Below are 14,376 nucleotides of genomic sequence, written 5' to 3'. Positions count from 1 at the left end.
CTGGAGATCTGAAGTCCTTTACTCAGAATGGTCCAGCCTGGGGATGGCAGTGCAAATTGTCCTGCCAGTGTCATTACAGATGGCAGTTCTTGCAGGAGTAGGGCAAACGCTAATTAAATATAAAGTATCTTAGCTAATAACAAAAATACCTATTCTCTCCAGCTACTGTACTGGAGGGTAGCAATTTATATTTGAATCTGTCTTTCTAAAGGTGGTATAGGTAATCCTGGAAATTGCAGACCAGAAAATCTTATTTCAGTACCAGATAATAGGGACAAATCAGCATGGTTTATGTAAAGGAAAATTCTGCCTCTCTGATCTGCTGGTGATCTTTTTTGTGTGGTTAAAACAGAGGATAAATGAGAAACATTACATTTATATTTGGGTATGCAAAACACTGAAAGTAATTGTGACTGTCCACACAGACACAGTGATGAGCACAATTTTTATACCAGACCATACTATCATATATTGCATATATAATAAAATCTGTAGGGCAACAAGTGATTCATATAATGAAGAAGAATTTTGCTATGGGTAAAAATGTTTACTTCAGATTTCTATTTAACAAAATCACCAAAACATATTAGAATAAAAATAAGTTAGTATGTGCGACAAACTTTGCAGGAGTTTGCTTATAAACATTATAATTTCAATAAAGTACATACAAAATGTAATGTGTTGTAAACAATTAAGGAATGCAATTATAAAACTAAACAAAGTTTATATCTACATTCCATTATGTTACATTTACTTGCTTCTCTAGTTTGAACCAGGAAATATACAAGTCCTTTGTATACAAGTAAGTGCTTATTTAAGCTTGGCTTTCTAGAGGCTATTTTGTTTCCTAAAATGATCCTGTATGCTAGCCTTAGTACTAAGCTCTATTCTGTAAAGCAGTGATGCGCAAGCTTAACTTTATCCATGAAAGTAGTTCCTTTGAAGTGATGGGAGTACTTACACTCAAAGTTAGGTATCTGCACCACTTTTTGCAAGAATGGAGCCTTACTCGTCACAATTTTGGTATATTTATATGCAGAATCAGAAGTGTAAGGTCATATTGTGTATCTGTAAGTGCAACCCCCCTTCCCTTCAAGTTCTTGAGTTCTTAAAATCACCTCTCTGTTCCATGTTAGTTTTGATGGAGGGACTGTTTTCTCTAACATCTCTGGGGCTTCAGGGACACTACTCCTGCATTGATACAACTCCACTGAGATGTGAGATGACTGTATTGTGCTCCCACTGGAGCTGATTTTAAGAACGTGAAGGAATGGGGGTTGCACTAACAGACACATAATAGCTTCTGATTTTGCACATAAATGATACCAAAATTATAGTGTAAAGGCGCCACTCTTGGAAACAGTGATCCATATACCTAACTTTGAGTATAAGTACTCCCATGACTTCAGTGGAACTACTTTCATGGGTGAAATTAAGCATGCATCACTGCTCTACAGAATGGAGCTTAGTACTAAGGCCAAAATACAGGATCACTTAGGGAACAAAATGGCTGCTGGAAAGAGAAGGGCTTATTTAAACCTAAATAGCGGCCTAGTTCTAGACCTAGATTCTTGTCTTGTGCAGATGGTGGACTTAATCCTGAATTCCCTCTTCACTGCAACTGAGCATCTTATAGACAAGAAGAATTTAAAGGAATAAGCATTGCTATTGTTCTAATAGCCTTGGAAATTTATTTAGTAGCCAGACAAGCAGAGTCTAAAGTGAGTGGATTGTTGGTTTTATTATGGGGGCAGCAGGGGAACCTGTTCCATCCTCTCCTTTCTCCAAATAAAGTAAATCCCATGTTGCTGACACGGAGGATACTTGTTAAACATTTTGCACAGCCAAGCCAGTGCTGAGACAGGATTCTGCCTGCTAAACTCTGTTCCACTATTGTCTAGGTGACACTGAATATTTGGGGGTACTGAAGAACTTTGGTCAGCTAACCACTGGGGGTGAGGGAGAAGGTTGGAACCTGACAGCCAGGCCTAAACCAAGCTGCAGCAGAGGGTAAGTGAAACTCCTGTAGTTCAAGGGAATAATTAAATGGTACAATAACATATAAAAGGGGAGGAGACATTAATTTACAGAGACAATTACTCCTGGGGGAATTCTGCACACAATATTTTAAAATTCAGCACATCTTATGTGTCAGAATAACACAACATCATCATGCTCCAGCTGTCAGCCCCAGGCTGTCTGGCTGCAGGAGCACCTGTCGCCCTTGCTAGAGAGTGCTGGGAGGGGGGAAATAAATTCTGCTGGAAAAAATAAAATTTTGCAGAGAATATTAATTCTGCATTGCGCAGAATTCCAGCAGGAGCAGACTCTTCTGCAGCTTATGGTTAACGTGAGCCTGTTTTACTTGGGTTAGCATATGGGAATCTGCATTTCCATGTCTCCCTTCGGATGATCCCAAGGAGTTTACATTGGTGTTAAGCCACCCTCCAGGCTGCCAAGGGGGTACAACTGCCCCCGCTTTAGAGATTGGGGAAACTGCGCCACAAAGGTAAGGGAATGATTTACCCATGGTCAGAGAACAACTTACAAATAAACCTCAGGTTTCAGAGTAGCGGCCGTGTTAGTCTGTATTCGAAAAAAAGAAAAGGAGTACTTGTGGCACCTTGGAGACTAACAAATTTATTTGAGCATAAGCTTTCTGCATCCGATGAAGTGAGCTCAGGAAAACCTATGCTCAAATAACTTTGTTAGTCTCCAAGGTGCCACAAGTCCTCCTTTTCTTTTAGCAAATAAACCTCAGTAGCTACCCCACGTCCCAGTCCTTTGCAGTAAATACCTTTCCCTAAAAAAGGGATCTAAGCTGCCTGGCACAGCCAGGGCAGAGAACCCAGGCGCGGGGTGCCTGCATGGAGCAGCGCTTACTGATGGCGCGAGCGCTGGGACCCAGAGAGGCAATCAGGACGTTCAGAAAAGCCGCTTCTGCTGGCGGCGCCGCATTCTGTCTCCCGCGCTCCACGTGTCCACCCCGGAGAGCGCGCGCTGCCAGCCTCCCTCCCTGCTTTTGGACACGCCCATGGGCGCGAGCGCGGGCTCGCGCTTGCCTCGCCCCTCTCCCTCAGAAGAGGGAAAATGCGAGGGAGGAGGGGCTCCTCCTCGCGAGGCCCGGGATTGGCTGCCGTTTACAGCCTCTCCGCCATTGGCGGCCGGGCTCGTGGGGCGGCACCTGATTGGCCGCCGGGATTTTGGATACCAAATTCAAAGTTTTTAAAAGTACCCGGCAAGCGCGGCAGCCGCCCAGAGTCATTCACCGGCCGCGGTTCGCGCGGAGGGAGCAGCGCCCCAGGTACCGTGGCCGGGCGAGGGGGACGGGGCTGAGGAGCCGCCGCATTGGCGGGGGGTTTGACTTGTCCCGGTCTCAGAGGCGGTGGGGCTGTGACGCGTCCCGGGTCACGGCGGGCTCGGTGCCCTGGCGTCCGTGCCCGGGCTGGGGCGCCCCGGGCTCTGGAGGGTGGATGGCGGGAGCGGGGCTCCGGCTGCGTGCCTCGGTTCTTGTGCTAGGGAAACCGAACGTGCCTCGGGGCGGGGGTTTCCCCAGGGCGGCCGCCGAGTGGCTCAGACCCGGCAGGTAGCCCGGGGGTCCTTCGGGGGCCGCCGGCCTCCCATCACCCCCCCCACCCCCTCCCCAAAGCCTTGCAGCCACTTCCCCCCCCCCCCCGGTCACTCCTCTCGGTCTCCCGCCCTGCGGCGGGATGGCGGGCCCCGGGCTGCTCCCCCCACGCGAGGGAAGCGCCAGCCCCGGGGGTCTTGGCGGGCGGGAGGAAGGCTGAGGAGCAGCCGCGCAGCCCCGTCTCCCGCCCGTCCAGGCCATGCCGCCGGGAGAGGACACTGCCTCAACTGGCGGCAGATTGGCCCCGCGGCCCTCTGGGGGGGGGGGGGGGGTGATTAAAAATGAGGGAAAGAGGAGGCAAGACCTGTCTCAGTGTGAGGATGGCAGAGTTGGGGGCTCTTCTGTCGGCAGCGGCCCAGCTCAGGCACTGGGTGCTGGGAATGGAAATACACTGACAGCTCTCAGACCCTGCAATGTACTAACCACGCTAGGAACAGATGCACTGAGCTGATGTAGCTTTAGAGACCGCAGAAGGCGGCCAGGAACTCATTTGTGCTGCAAACAAGGCCATTAGGGGCACCTTCTCTAACCACAGCCCAGAGGGGGTCACCTTCACTAATTCAGCTATACAAGAACCACATCTTTGCCCCATTCACAGTACACAGAGGGAACCAATTATTTTTATTTCACTCCAAAAAGATATGCATCACCCTAAATATACAGGGGATACTTCTTTCCTCCACCTCAAACATTTATGGAACACCCTTTTCCCCAAACTCCTGGAAATGCCTATGATTGTAACCCCTTAAAATCCTGGGTACTCCTCAGTCTCCGCAAACACAGGAGTTGGTTTTGCCTTTGTACTATGACCACATGGAAGGACACTTCTCAGGCTATTCCCAGTGTGCAGGAGATCACATCTCTTCCCCCCCCCCCCACTAAGAACACACAGGAGAAATATCCATCAGGGCAACATAGGGTACCCTCCTATTTCACCACTAACATATGTGAAGGGATATCTCCATTAACATTAAGGGATACTTCTTAGCTTCCCAAACATGCCCTGCTTCCAGTCAGCAAAACTGTGCCTGGGGGTGGCTTCTCCTCCCCCTCAACCACCATTTCCTCCCCTTCGTGGTGGGGGTTGAGACACCTCCACCTTGCCTCTGAAGTGTACTTTGGCTTGGTACCCTGTGCAGGAGCCCCTATCCTGGTTCTGCCTGGAGGCAAATTAATATCCAAGAAGCAGTATGTCCAGTTCGGTGACTGCCCGCCAACTGTCCTCCTTAAGTCATGGAACCCTCTCGCTAACACTCTGTTCCTTCTAGGGCAGTGGTTTTCAAACTTTTTTCTGGCGACCCAGTTGAAGAAAATTGTTGATGCCCGTGACCTAGCGGAGTTGGGGATGAGGGATTTGGGGTGTGTGAGGGGCTCAGGGCTGGGGCAGAGGGTTGGGGTGCGAGGGTGAGGGCTGTGGGGTGGGGCAGAGAATGAGGGATTCAAGGTGTGGGAGGGGGCTCAGGGCTGGGGCAGGGGGTTGTGGTGCAGGAGGGAGTTTGGCCTGGTGGGTGCAGGTGCTGAGGTGGGGCTGGGGATGATGGGGGAGGGATAGTTCAGTGGTTTGAGCATTGGCCTGCTAAACCCAGGGTTGTGAGTTCAATCCTTGAGGGGGCCATTTAGGGATTGGGGGCAAAAATTGGGGATTGGTGCTGCTTTGAGCAGGGGGTTGGACTAGATGACCTCCTGAGGTCCCTTCCGACCCTGATATTCTATGATTCTGTGAGGGGTTTGGGGTGCAGGAAGGGGCTCTGGGTTGGGGGAGGCTTATCTCAGGCGGCTGCCAGTCAGCAGCGCAGCAGGGGTGCTAAGGCAGGCTTCCTGATTGTCCTGGAACTGCACTGTGCCCCGGAAGTGGTCCAGCTCTTGCCCGCAAGCACTGCCCCCCACTGTTCCCATTGACCGAGAACCAGCCAATGGGAGTGCGGAGCCAGCGCTCGGGGTGGGGGCAGCATGCAGAGCCCAGTGGCCCCCCCGCCTAGGAGTCGGACCTGCTGCTGGCTGCTTTCAGGGCACAGCGAGATGTCAGAACAGGTAGAGTCTAGCCGGGCAGCACCGCTGATGGGACTTTTAACAGCCTGGTTGGCAGTGCTGACCACAGCTGCTCCGACCCAGTGCCTTACATTCCGTGACCCACTACTGGGTCGCCATCCGCAGTTCAAAAACCACTGTTCTAGGGGCCACTTGGAAATACATTGAATGTACTATGGTGTTTAAGACAGGAAGTGAGGATGCCATTATATCCATCATAAAAAGCAGAAAAAAAAGTTAGTGAATTATTTTTGGCACAATTATATCCAGGGTAACACTCTATTCTTATGAAAAGGTGCTGTTGGAATTTTAATGATCACTGATTGGGACCTGAAAGGCATGCACTCAAGTAGTAGAGTGCCCTAACTCCATTCTGGAGTATAGATTCAGGACTGTCTCTGTGGAGAGAGTGCCATATTTTGAATACTTGACTTCCTACAGCACTGGGTTGTTTTCCACTTCCAGGGTCTCCTTCAAGTACTGACTTGGCCCAACTGTGCTTGGCTTTTGAAAACTGGCAAGATACATTTTTTTAGTACTATTTTCAGTAACTACTGTTTTGTGTGGATTTGGAGAAGAGCTACCTATTCATAATAAGATCTGATGGCACTTCTTGCAAGACTTAAAAGTGATGCCTGTATGGTATCCAAATTACAATTGGGAAATTGCATTCTGCCCACTAACCCACCCTCCTACATATTCAGTTGGAGAAGTTACTCAGTTTGGTTCTGAAAAATGTATAGTGGAGTTGGTCTAAAACAGCTTTTGCATTTCATTTCAAGTTGGCTGCAGTTAAGTGGCGGAGAGGTTCAAATGTGCTGTGAATGTCACTTTTGTAAATGGTAGACTGAATTCCGCATTACGGAATTTGGAGCCCCATTAAAAGAATGGCTCTGACTAAATTCAGACAGTATAAGTAGAACTTCAGCTCAGGACACATGCTCACTCAATCAATGCAGGATAGCTGGCTGGCTGATTGGTCCAAGATATCCTAGAGCTTCATGTCAGCAGGAGAGAAATAGGGAAACTATAAAATGGAGCTTATCTACCATGAAAAGAAATGAAGTGGAGCTATGTGATACCTTTCCCTCCCTCACAGCATTTTTTTTCTAAGAATAGAGAGGAGTTCCCCCTCTGCACCTATACTATCTAGCAGCCAGTGCGAAGGTAGAACTCTCCATCCCAGACATCTCAGAAAGTATAAGAATAGGCATGTATTCTGTGGAAAACTGGAAATTTACACAAATTGTCCATTAGTATAAGACGCATGGTGAAACATTAAAATACGTGTTTTTTTACTGGATCTTTCATTAAAAAGATCACCATAATCTATTCTGTAGTATTCAGTTTGATACAAACATTTATTTAAATGTTTTTCTGTAAGATTAAAGGTCTGTTGGGAAAGGACGAAAGTCTTGTATTGATGGGTTCTTAGAGCATTTCCATATAGGATGAATTTTAAATGGACAGGTGAGCCCAGAAGTTTGGCAGGTTGTCCTCGTATGTATCTGATGGTAAATGTCTTCCAACTTAAACGTTTTCTTCTTGGTGTTGTGTGCTTTTAGCATAGGGATTAGGGACATATGACTGGAAGGGACCTCCTGGTTCGTAGAGTACAGTCATAGGGAATTCTGTTGTCACAGGGAATCTCATCACTTAAGTGGAAACCTACAATACTTGTTTGCCATAGAGAAATTTGGTTTAACTGTGCAACTGACTTGTTCTGGTTAGAGCTGTTTTGGATTAATACTTTGTTGTTTTGTTGCAGGATACAAACCAGAAAATAATGAAAGCAAACCTTAACCACTCCACGAAAATGAAATGTGATTTTAATTGTAACCACGTCCGCTCTGGACTCGCACAATTAAAGACTGATGCAGTAAAGGCAAGACTAGAAGAATCCTCTACCTCGAATTATGAGGAAGGGTCTTGTAAAGACTGTGTTAAAGAATATCAGAGGCTATTGCATAGTGAACTGCAGAATGCAACACCCAGGAATTTTGACCCCAAAGCTGAAGGAAGGCTTGTACATAACAAAGAAAACCAGCAAGTATTGTACAGATTTGGTGAAGGTGCCTGTGAAATGGAGGCATTAGAAAACAGTAGGTTTAATGAGGAGAGTGGTTACTCCTCTATGTTGAGCAGCGAGTACAATGATCCAACAGAACATGAGGACAGTATATTACTGGCGGGAAATATATATGGCACACCAAATCACTGTCTCATGAACCAAAGCCAAGCACAGCTTTCCAAAAAAACCTTGTTACCAGTTACCTATTTTGAAGAACTGGTTTGCTCAACTTTGAAAAAAAGTGGTAAAAGAAATCTTAAATCATGGGCTATTGTGGACAGAATTGTTTCCCGGGGAAGCGTTGGACTTAGGAATCTAATTGGCAGAAAAATGGGATTAGATGGAATAGACATTCTTGGTGAACTCTTCCAAAGGCACCTCAGACATCTTTTAGCAAACATCTTAAGACATCTTGATGAGATGGACTTAATAAAGTAAGTTTACTAACCTTATGGGAGTTTGTCATTGGGAAAGCAATAGTGCTAGTGGGAACCAGAAGGGATGCTGCTCTGTGCATATGAGCTTGACTTCTGCACATTGGTTAGTATTATGTTACAACTTCAAAAGTATCCTAAAAAGTTGCATTACTCAACATGATGCATGTTGCTATATAGGAGTGATGTGCATCTTTCATAGAAAAAGTATAATACTCCAGTTCTACAAAACTACCATGAAAATCTACCAAAATTCACTCATTTGCCCTTACCATGACACAATGTTTATTTGCCTGTTCAAAATTTTAAAAATTTCTATTGTCCGTTCATATGGTAAGCTCACTGGGACAGGCACCCTCTCACGTTTTATATTTGCACAAGTCTAGCACATTTTGAGTACTGCCAGATATAAATAGAAAAGAGGTAATGGAATAGCCTGCCTCTTGAAGGGGGTGGGAGGGTGTGGACTCAGTCTCTTGAGGACACTTACACTAGTGGACTAGATCTTGGACATATTTTTGAGCAACAAGTTTATTTTTTACTTTCAGAAGTTGTTAAGGTGTTTGTGTTTTCACTACAGTGTGGCTAAAGTGAGTCCAACATGGAAGAAAATTCTAAAGGAAGACAAATGGGCTTTCCAAGTGTATAGTAAAGCAGTGAAAAGCCTTTCTGTAAGTTCCTGCATTTGATAACTTTAAATCTGAATCAGTGATATACAACCTGTTGCTTGAGGGCTAGCTGTGGCTCTTGAGGATGAAGATCAAAAAAATTATTTGATTATATATTGAAAATATGTTCTCTGAGCTGGGCCCTGTGATATTTAAACTGAGGTGTTTAAATCCTGTTAAGGTTGACATCCTTTTTTTAGCCTGAAGTGCAAACCTGGAAAATCTGGACTAAAAGTTCACTTCTTGGTGGAAAAGAGACAAACATTCCTATTCATCACAACAAAATATTGATGAAAAAATTGTTTTGTTTTAAAATTTTGCTGTTGACTCAATTGCATGATTTGTCAAATGGTTAAAAATTGTGGTGACTTGGAAATAATGTTCAGCATAATTGAAGATTATTGAAGTTAATGGTGGCCTAAACCATGTTGTCCCACAGATGTTTAAAAGAGGGCTATCCATGAATTGCATTTAACTCACGCAATTAACTCAAAACAAATTAACTCGATTAAAAAAATTAATCACAGTTTTAATCACACTGTTAAACAATAATAGATACCAATGTAAATTTATAATTTTGTGGATGTTTTTCTACATTTTCAAATATATTCATTTCAATTACAATACAAAATACAAAGTGTGCAGTGCTCACTTGCACTGTAAAAAAGAAACAAAAGAAATAGTATTTTTCAGTTCTGCAGTGCAATCTCTTTATTGTGAAAGTACAATAAAGTACAACTTACAAATGTAGAATTATTTTTTTACATAACTTTTGTTTTTGAGTGCAATGTAAAAATGTTAGAGCCTACAAGTCCACTCAGTCCTACTTCTTGTTCAGCCAATTGCTAAGACAAACAAGTTTGTTTATATTTATGGGATGTAGTGCTGTCTGTTTCTTATTTACAGTGTCACCTGAAAGTGAGAATAGGTGTTTGCATGGTACTGTTGTAGCTGGCATTGCAAGATATTTACGTGCCAGATATGCTGAATGCTCCTATGCCCCTTCATGCTTCGACTTGTAGATCGCACTATCTTTTGCATTTTCACGATAAAAAGATTGTTCTACAGTATTTGTATGAGGTGAACTGAAAAATACTATTTTTTTGGTTTATCATTTTTTCAGTGCAAATATTTGTAATAAAAAATAATAGAAAGTGAGCACTTACACTTTGTATTCTGCGTTGTAATTGAAATTAATAGATTTGAAAATGTAGAAAAACATCCAAAAATATTTCTAGTAAATTTAAATTGGTATTCTATTGTTTAACCGTGTGATTAATCACCTTTTTTAAATCTTGTGATTAATTGTAATTAATATTTTAATCGTTTGACAGCCCTCCTTTAAAATAGTAATAAGATTAGCTAGTTACACCAAAAGTACAGGTAAAATGAAAGCCACATAGCTTACTATCAAGGTTTGAAAAAATTACCATAAACTTGCTCGCCAAAGAAAAGTTTACAAAGAAAACCTCAATACTTTATTTTAAAGATACACAGCTACTTTACATCAAAGTTAAATTTTTATACTGACAGTTACTTAGAGGAGCCTTGTTAAATCTTAACCTCATTTTACTTCTTGACAGGATGGTAGTGTACAGCCCTCAGGACATACTGTAACAAGGGAATATGTTCTGTATCGAGCAGCTTTAGCTTCTGTTCAGACCGCAGCCCCTCCAAACAGCTCATCCAAAAAAGCATCCAGATCCAAATCATCCAACCAGAGCAATCAGAATGGTTCTTACAGCCGACACATGGAGTTTTCTGAGGTAATACTGATGTTTTTATTCCTCTTTAACCTCTAATGTGCTGTCAAGAATAGCACATGAACAGTTTGTAACTCATGTTTCTAAAATGAACACCACAGTTTTAACCACTGGTAACACTTTGCAAGTATAACTGACAAATTTAGATTATGGAACCTATTTTTGCTGTATGTATAAAACTGGGTGGGGAGTTATATAATACAATGGGATGGTCTTCATTGAATAAGGCTATGAGAAGAATACTTGGGTGTAAATCTTAGCTCAGGGCACAAGTGAAAAGTAATTTTGTGGCTTCCCCCGATTGCCATCTGTGTGCAGTGAGTTTTCCAAACATACAGTCCCTGCCCTCAAAGAATTGTCTCACTTTGTAATATAACATGACTAGCAGTGTCTACTCAAGAAAAGCCAATGACTAACAGGCCTGTACTAACTTATTTTTAAAGATTGACACATATCAACGCAACTATTGAAGGAAATCTGTATATTGCCTGCCCATGCTATGCTTCTCTTACTTCAAGTTTTATGGCATTGAAAAAAAGGCTCTTTTTCCAAAAATGTACATACTAGCGTGCCTCAGAATGAGACTGCTGAAGTTTTGTTTTGTATTCTTAGCCCCTTTATTCACCCAAGAGTAAGGCCTCACATACTCTGCAACCTTCATTGAAGAAGCCTGTCATAAAACAGTTCATCTTGTATAGAAGGGATCATAGCCATGCCTCTAAAACTAGTCTGAATCTGTGTTTTCAGGAAACTTCTTGACAACAATGTTTTAAATGTTGTTCCCTAACACAATAGCACTGGACAACGGGATGGTTAAACTGACCAGTCTATCTCCCAAGGAGCATAAATGGTGAAAAGATAGAATTCTGATTACTCTGTGTTTTGGACCCCTCTTGTTTGCCTGTCATAGGGCTTATCTAAAAAGTATTGTTGTTGTACACATTAAAGATGAATTTCCAATACATGTGCTGAATCTCCACCCCCAATCAAATTGTATGGAACATTCAGCACAGATTTGTGTGGTTTCTTTGGTAAATTGTATCTCTTGCTTTGGCTTTATAGTTTGCCTCAAAATTAAGACTAATCTTTTCCTACTTTGGCCACAGGACTGTTGTCCTTGATGTGCTGAATCTGCACTTTGGGACCAGTGGCTTTTGCTGTTCAACAATTTACTAACCTCCAAATTTTCCAGTTCAGTTCATTTGCCTGGTGTCTTTCAAATCAGAGTAGTTTCTGACTTCATTTTAGTTGGGTGTGTTGGTTGGCTAATAGCTGCCGCAAATTCAGTGTTTTACCTGTTTAGAGATGATTATGAGGTTAACCAAGTGCTTCATAGTTGGAATAAGTTACAAATATTACAGTCCACAGCAAAGTATCCGGGTTAGGCAGATCTGTTACTTCAGCTGATAATACATTCAATACTGACTTCACGAAGACAAACAAGTGTAAAGTTTCTGTAAACCCACATTCATAACTTTCAGTGTTGCTGTTCTTTGGCTGCTGCTTTTAGCCATTCCACATCAAACTCTAGTATGTTTTCCATGAAATCCATAAGACTAAAATTGAAATGTAATCTGAGTGTACTGATTAGTGATTTTTGACTGCCTCTGGTTGAGTGCCCAACTTGAGGTGTCTTTTTTGGGGTGGGGGGATTTTTGGGGAAGAGGGGCTGATTTTCAGAGAGTGGATGCTCACCACTTCTGAAAATTAGTTCTATTTATAGTGTTTTAAGTTGAATGTAATTCTAAATGGATGGTAGTCCCTTATGAAAGTAAATGTAGTTGAGGCCCATCATATATGTTCTTTAGATGAGGGCTGAGGGATCCAGGCCTTATTTGCATTTACTTATTTATTTATTACTCTGCAATGAGAGACTTAGTCCAATGTTCTGGTTACCCTTGACAATGTTTTAGAAAGCGTCTTAGATCTGTTTCCATAAAATCGTACATATCCAATAGCTCATCAACAGTATAACTCTAGTAAGTTGATTAACCTCACCACAGAATCCCCTCTAGAGTTCCATACCACCGATCTCCAGCTCTTTCACTCATCCTTCGGGAGAAGGGAGAAAAGAAGGGTCTTGCAACATTCCCTGAAGACTAACAAACTCAGGGAGAAGTTTATAAAACAAGGGGGAAGACTTGGTGTTTGTGTATTTACTCGTTCCAGTGATTATTTCGCTAAAAATAAATGTATATTTTCCCAATAGGCTGCCAAGACCTTGAAAAACACTGAAAACCTTAAGGTTTGTAGTCGCTGCAGCTCACCTGCAAAATATGACTCCTATCTACAGAGGGCAACATGCAGCCGTGAAAGCTGTAGCTTTGACTTTTGCACCAAGTGCCTGTGCTGCTACCACAATTCCAGAGACTGTGCAAGTGGCAAACCTGTGAAATCAAGCTCTCAGCTAGGACTTCTTCCTGGCACCAAAAAGAGCAAACAGAATTTGCGGAGATTGTGATCTGTTGTGCTGTCAGCAGCTGCTATTCTATCACAGAGGTTAATTCAGAGATGAGTTATCCTAAAGAAAAGTGAATGTGGGAGTGGTTCTTAGTAAATATCTTTTTTAAAAATAAGTTGAATGTATTCTAGATCCATTTCTCAGCTGTAGTCAATTTTTAAAAAACTTTTGAGACTTTTCAGAAATTTGTCCATACCCAAACATGTTTTTTTACTGATTTATAAAATTTAAAAGAAAAATTTAGATACGAATTCTACAGTATCTTTTAAAGAATGTTCTTAACTATTAACTTAAATTAAAAAAAAAAAAAAGCAAGGTTAAATGATCATTTTTGGCAAGTATTCCTACATGTCTGAAGCTAGCATTTTTCAATGGGGGGGTGGAAGAAGAATTGTTTTAAGGATTGAATTTTGTTTTAATTAAGTAATATTTGATTTTATTGTTCCAGAAAAGTCTTTTAAATGAGTTTATAGTGGAAATTTGAATTGGAGTGTGCATATTAATGAGGTCCTTTTATATACAAAAAGTTGTGGGACTCTTTGTTTTAGAGTACATGCTTTGCATTTGAGCCTCATCAGTCTAAAATTGGAACTTTAAGTTAAATTTTCAAAACACTAGCTGGTCTGATGATTTACATGAAATTAATCTTGGATTTGACTGGTGTTTCTTCATTCCTCCCCTGCTGGTATGATCAAGGAGCTACAAACTGACCTAGGACTCTTGCCATACTGACTCCATTCCAAAAAAGTGTTAAAAAAAAAAAAAGTATATAGTACATTGCTAAAGAAATGATTTGTCACTTTTCTTCAAATTGTATGTTAAATTTTAGATGTTTGTATATATGTAAATATGACTTTAAATATTTGTCAGTCTACCTTTTATACTGTAAATGTGAAAATAAATTAAAATGTTTTCAACAGAATTTAATGTAGATGCTCTGTAGTTCTTGATTTTGTTACATCATAATATCAGTTCTAACATTAGTCCACGTCTAACATTTTTTGGGATTTCCAATCCCTAAAAGTTTAATTATAAAAAAAAAAAATATTCCACCTTCCCTTTTTGTGTAAAACTCGCATTGAATCCGTTCCTGAGGTTCAGGCCATCTGCAATTCCCATGAAAGATAATGGGAGGTGAGTGCTCATCACTCCAAGAACAAGCCCATTATCAGTGAAGATCTACTGTGGACTCAGTAGTTTGTGGTTCTAATTTTCTGGATCCAGTCCACAGACAACTTGTCACTACTGTTCTGTGGTGTTTAAAGGCAGGCTCTGAAACAGAAGACTCTGAAACGACTGCTGCCAGATGTAACTACCTGAGTA

The 14,376-nt window shown here is 42.1% G+C and overlaps 1 protein-coding gene across 2 annotated transcripts; it reads left to right on the top strand.

Annotated features, from left to right (window-relative positions):
- Positions 1–1,916: 1,916 nt before the first annotated feature.
- On the top strand, positions 1,917–13,975 carry FBXO5 (F-box protein 5). 2 transcript variants are annotated; one of them, XM_048844203.2, is made up of 5 exons: positions 1,917–2,010; positions 7,425–8,161; positions 8,742–8,832; positions 10,413–10,595; positions 12,802–13,975. In XM_048844203.2, exons 2-5 carry the CDS (start codon positions 7,443–7,445, stop codon positions 13,051–13,053), a joined length of 1,245 nt encoding a protein of 414 aa, XP_048700160.2. In that variant the 5' UTR covers positions 1,917–2,010; positions 7,425–7,442; the 3' UTR covers positions 13,054–13,975. The 2 variants fall into 2 exon arrangements, with proteins under 2 accessions (XP_048700160.2, XP_048700161.2); XM_048844204.2 differs by lacking the exon at positions 1,917–2,010 and adding an exon at positions 3,222–3,304.
- Positions 13,976–14,376: the final 401 nt, after the last annotated feature.

Source organism: Caretta caretta, chromosome 3, assembly GCF_965140235.1.
Source record: "Caretta caretta isolate rCarCar2 chromosome 3, rCarCar1.hap1, whole genome shotgun sequence".
In the NCBI taxonomy this organism is placed as follows: Eukaryota; Metazoa; Chordata; order Testudines; family Cheloniidae; genus Caretta; species Caretta caretta.
Note: the sequence above shows the minus strand (reverse complement) of the source record. Positions and strands in the feature narration are given on the sequence as shown.

What these genes read in the sequence shown, in the direction of transcription:
- FBXO5 (XM_048844203.2), top strand. Translation starts at nt 7,443, where the DNA reads ATGAAAGCAAACCTTAACCACTCCACGAAAATGAAATGTGATTTTAAT. An exon ending in GATGAGATGGACTTAATAAA is followed by an intron (nt 8,162 to 8,741) that starts GTAAGTTTACTA and finishes TTTTCACTACAG; the next exon opens with TGTGGCTAAAGTGAGTCCAA. An exon ending in GACACATGGAGTTTTCTGAG is followed by an intron (nt 10,596 to 12,801) that starts GTAATACTGATG and finishes TTTTCCCAATAG; the next exon opens with GCTGCCAAGACCTTGAAAAA.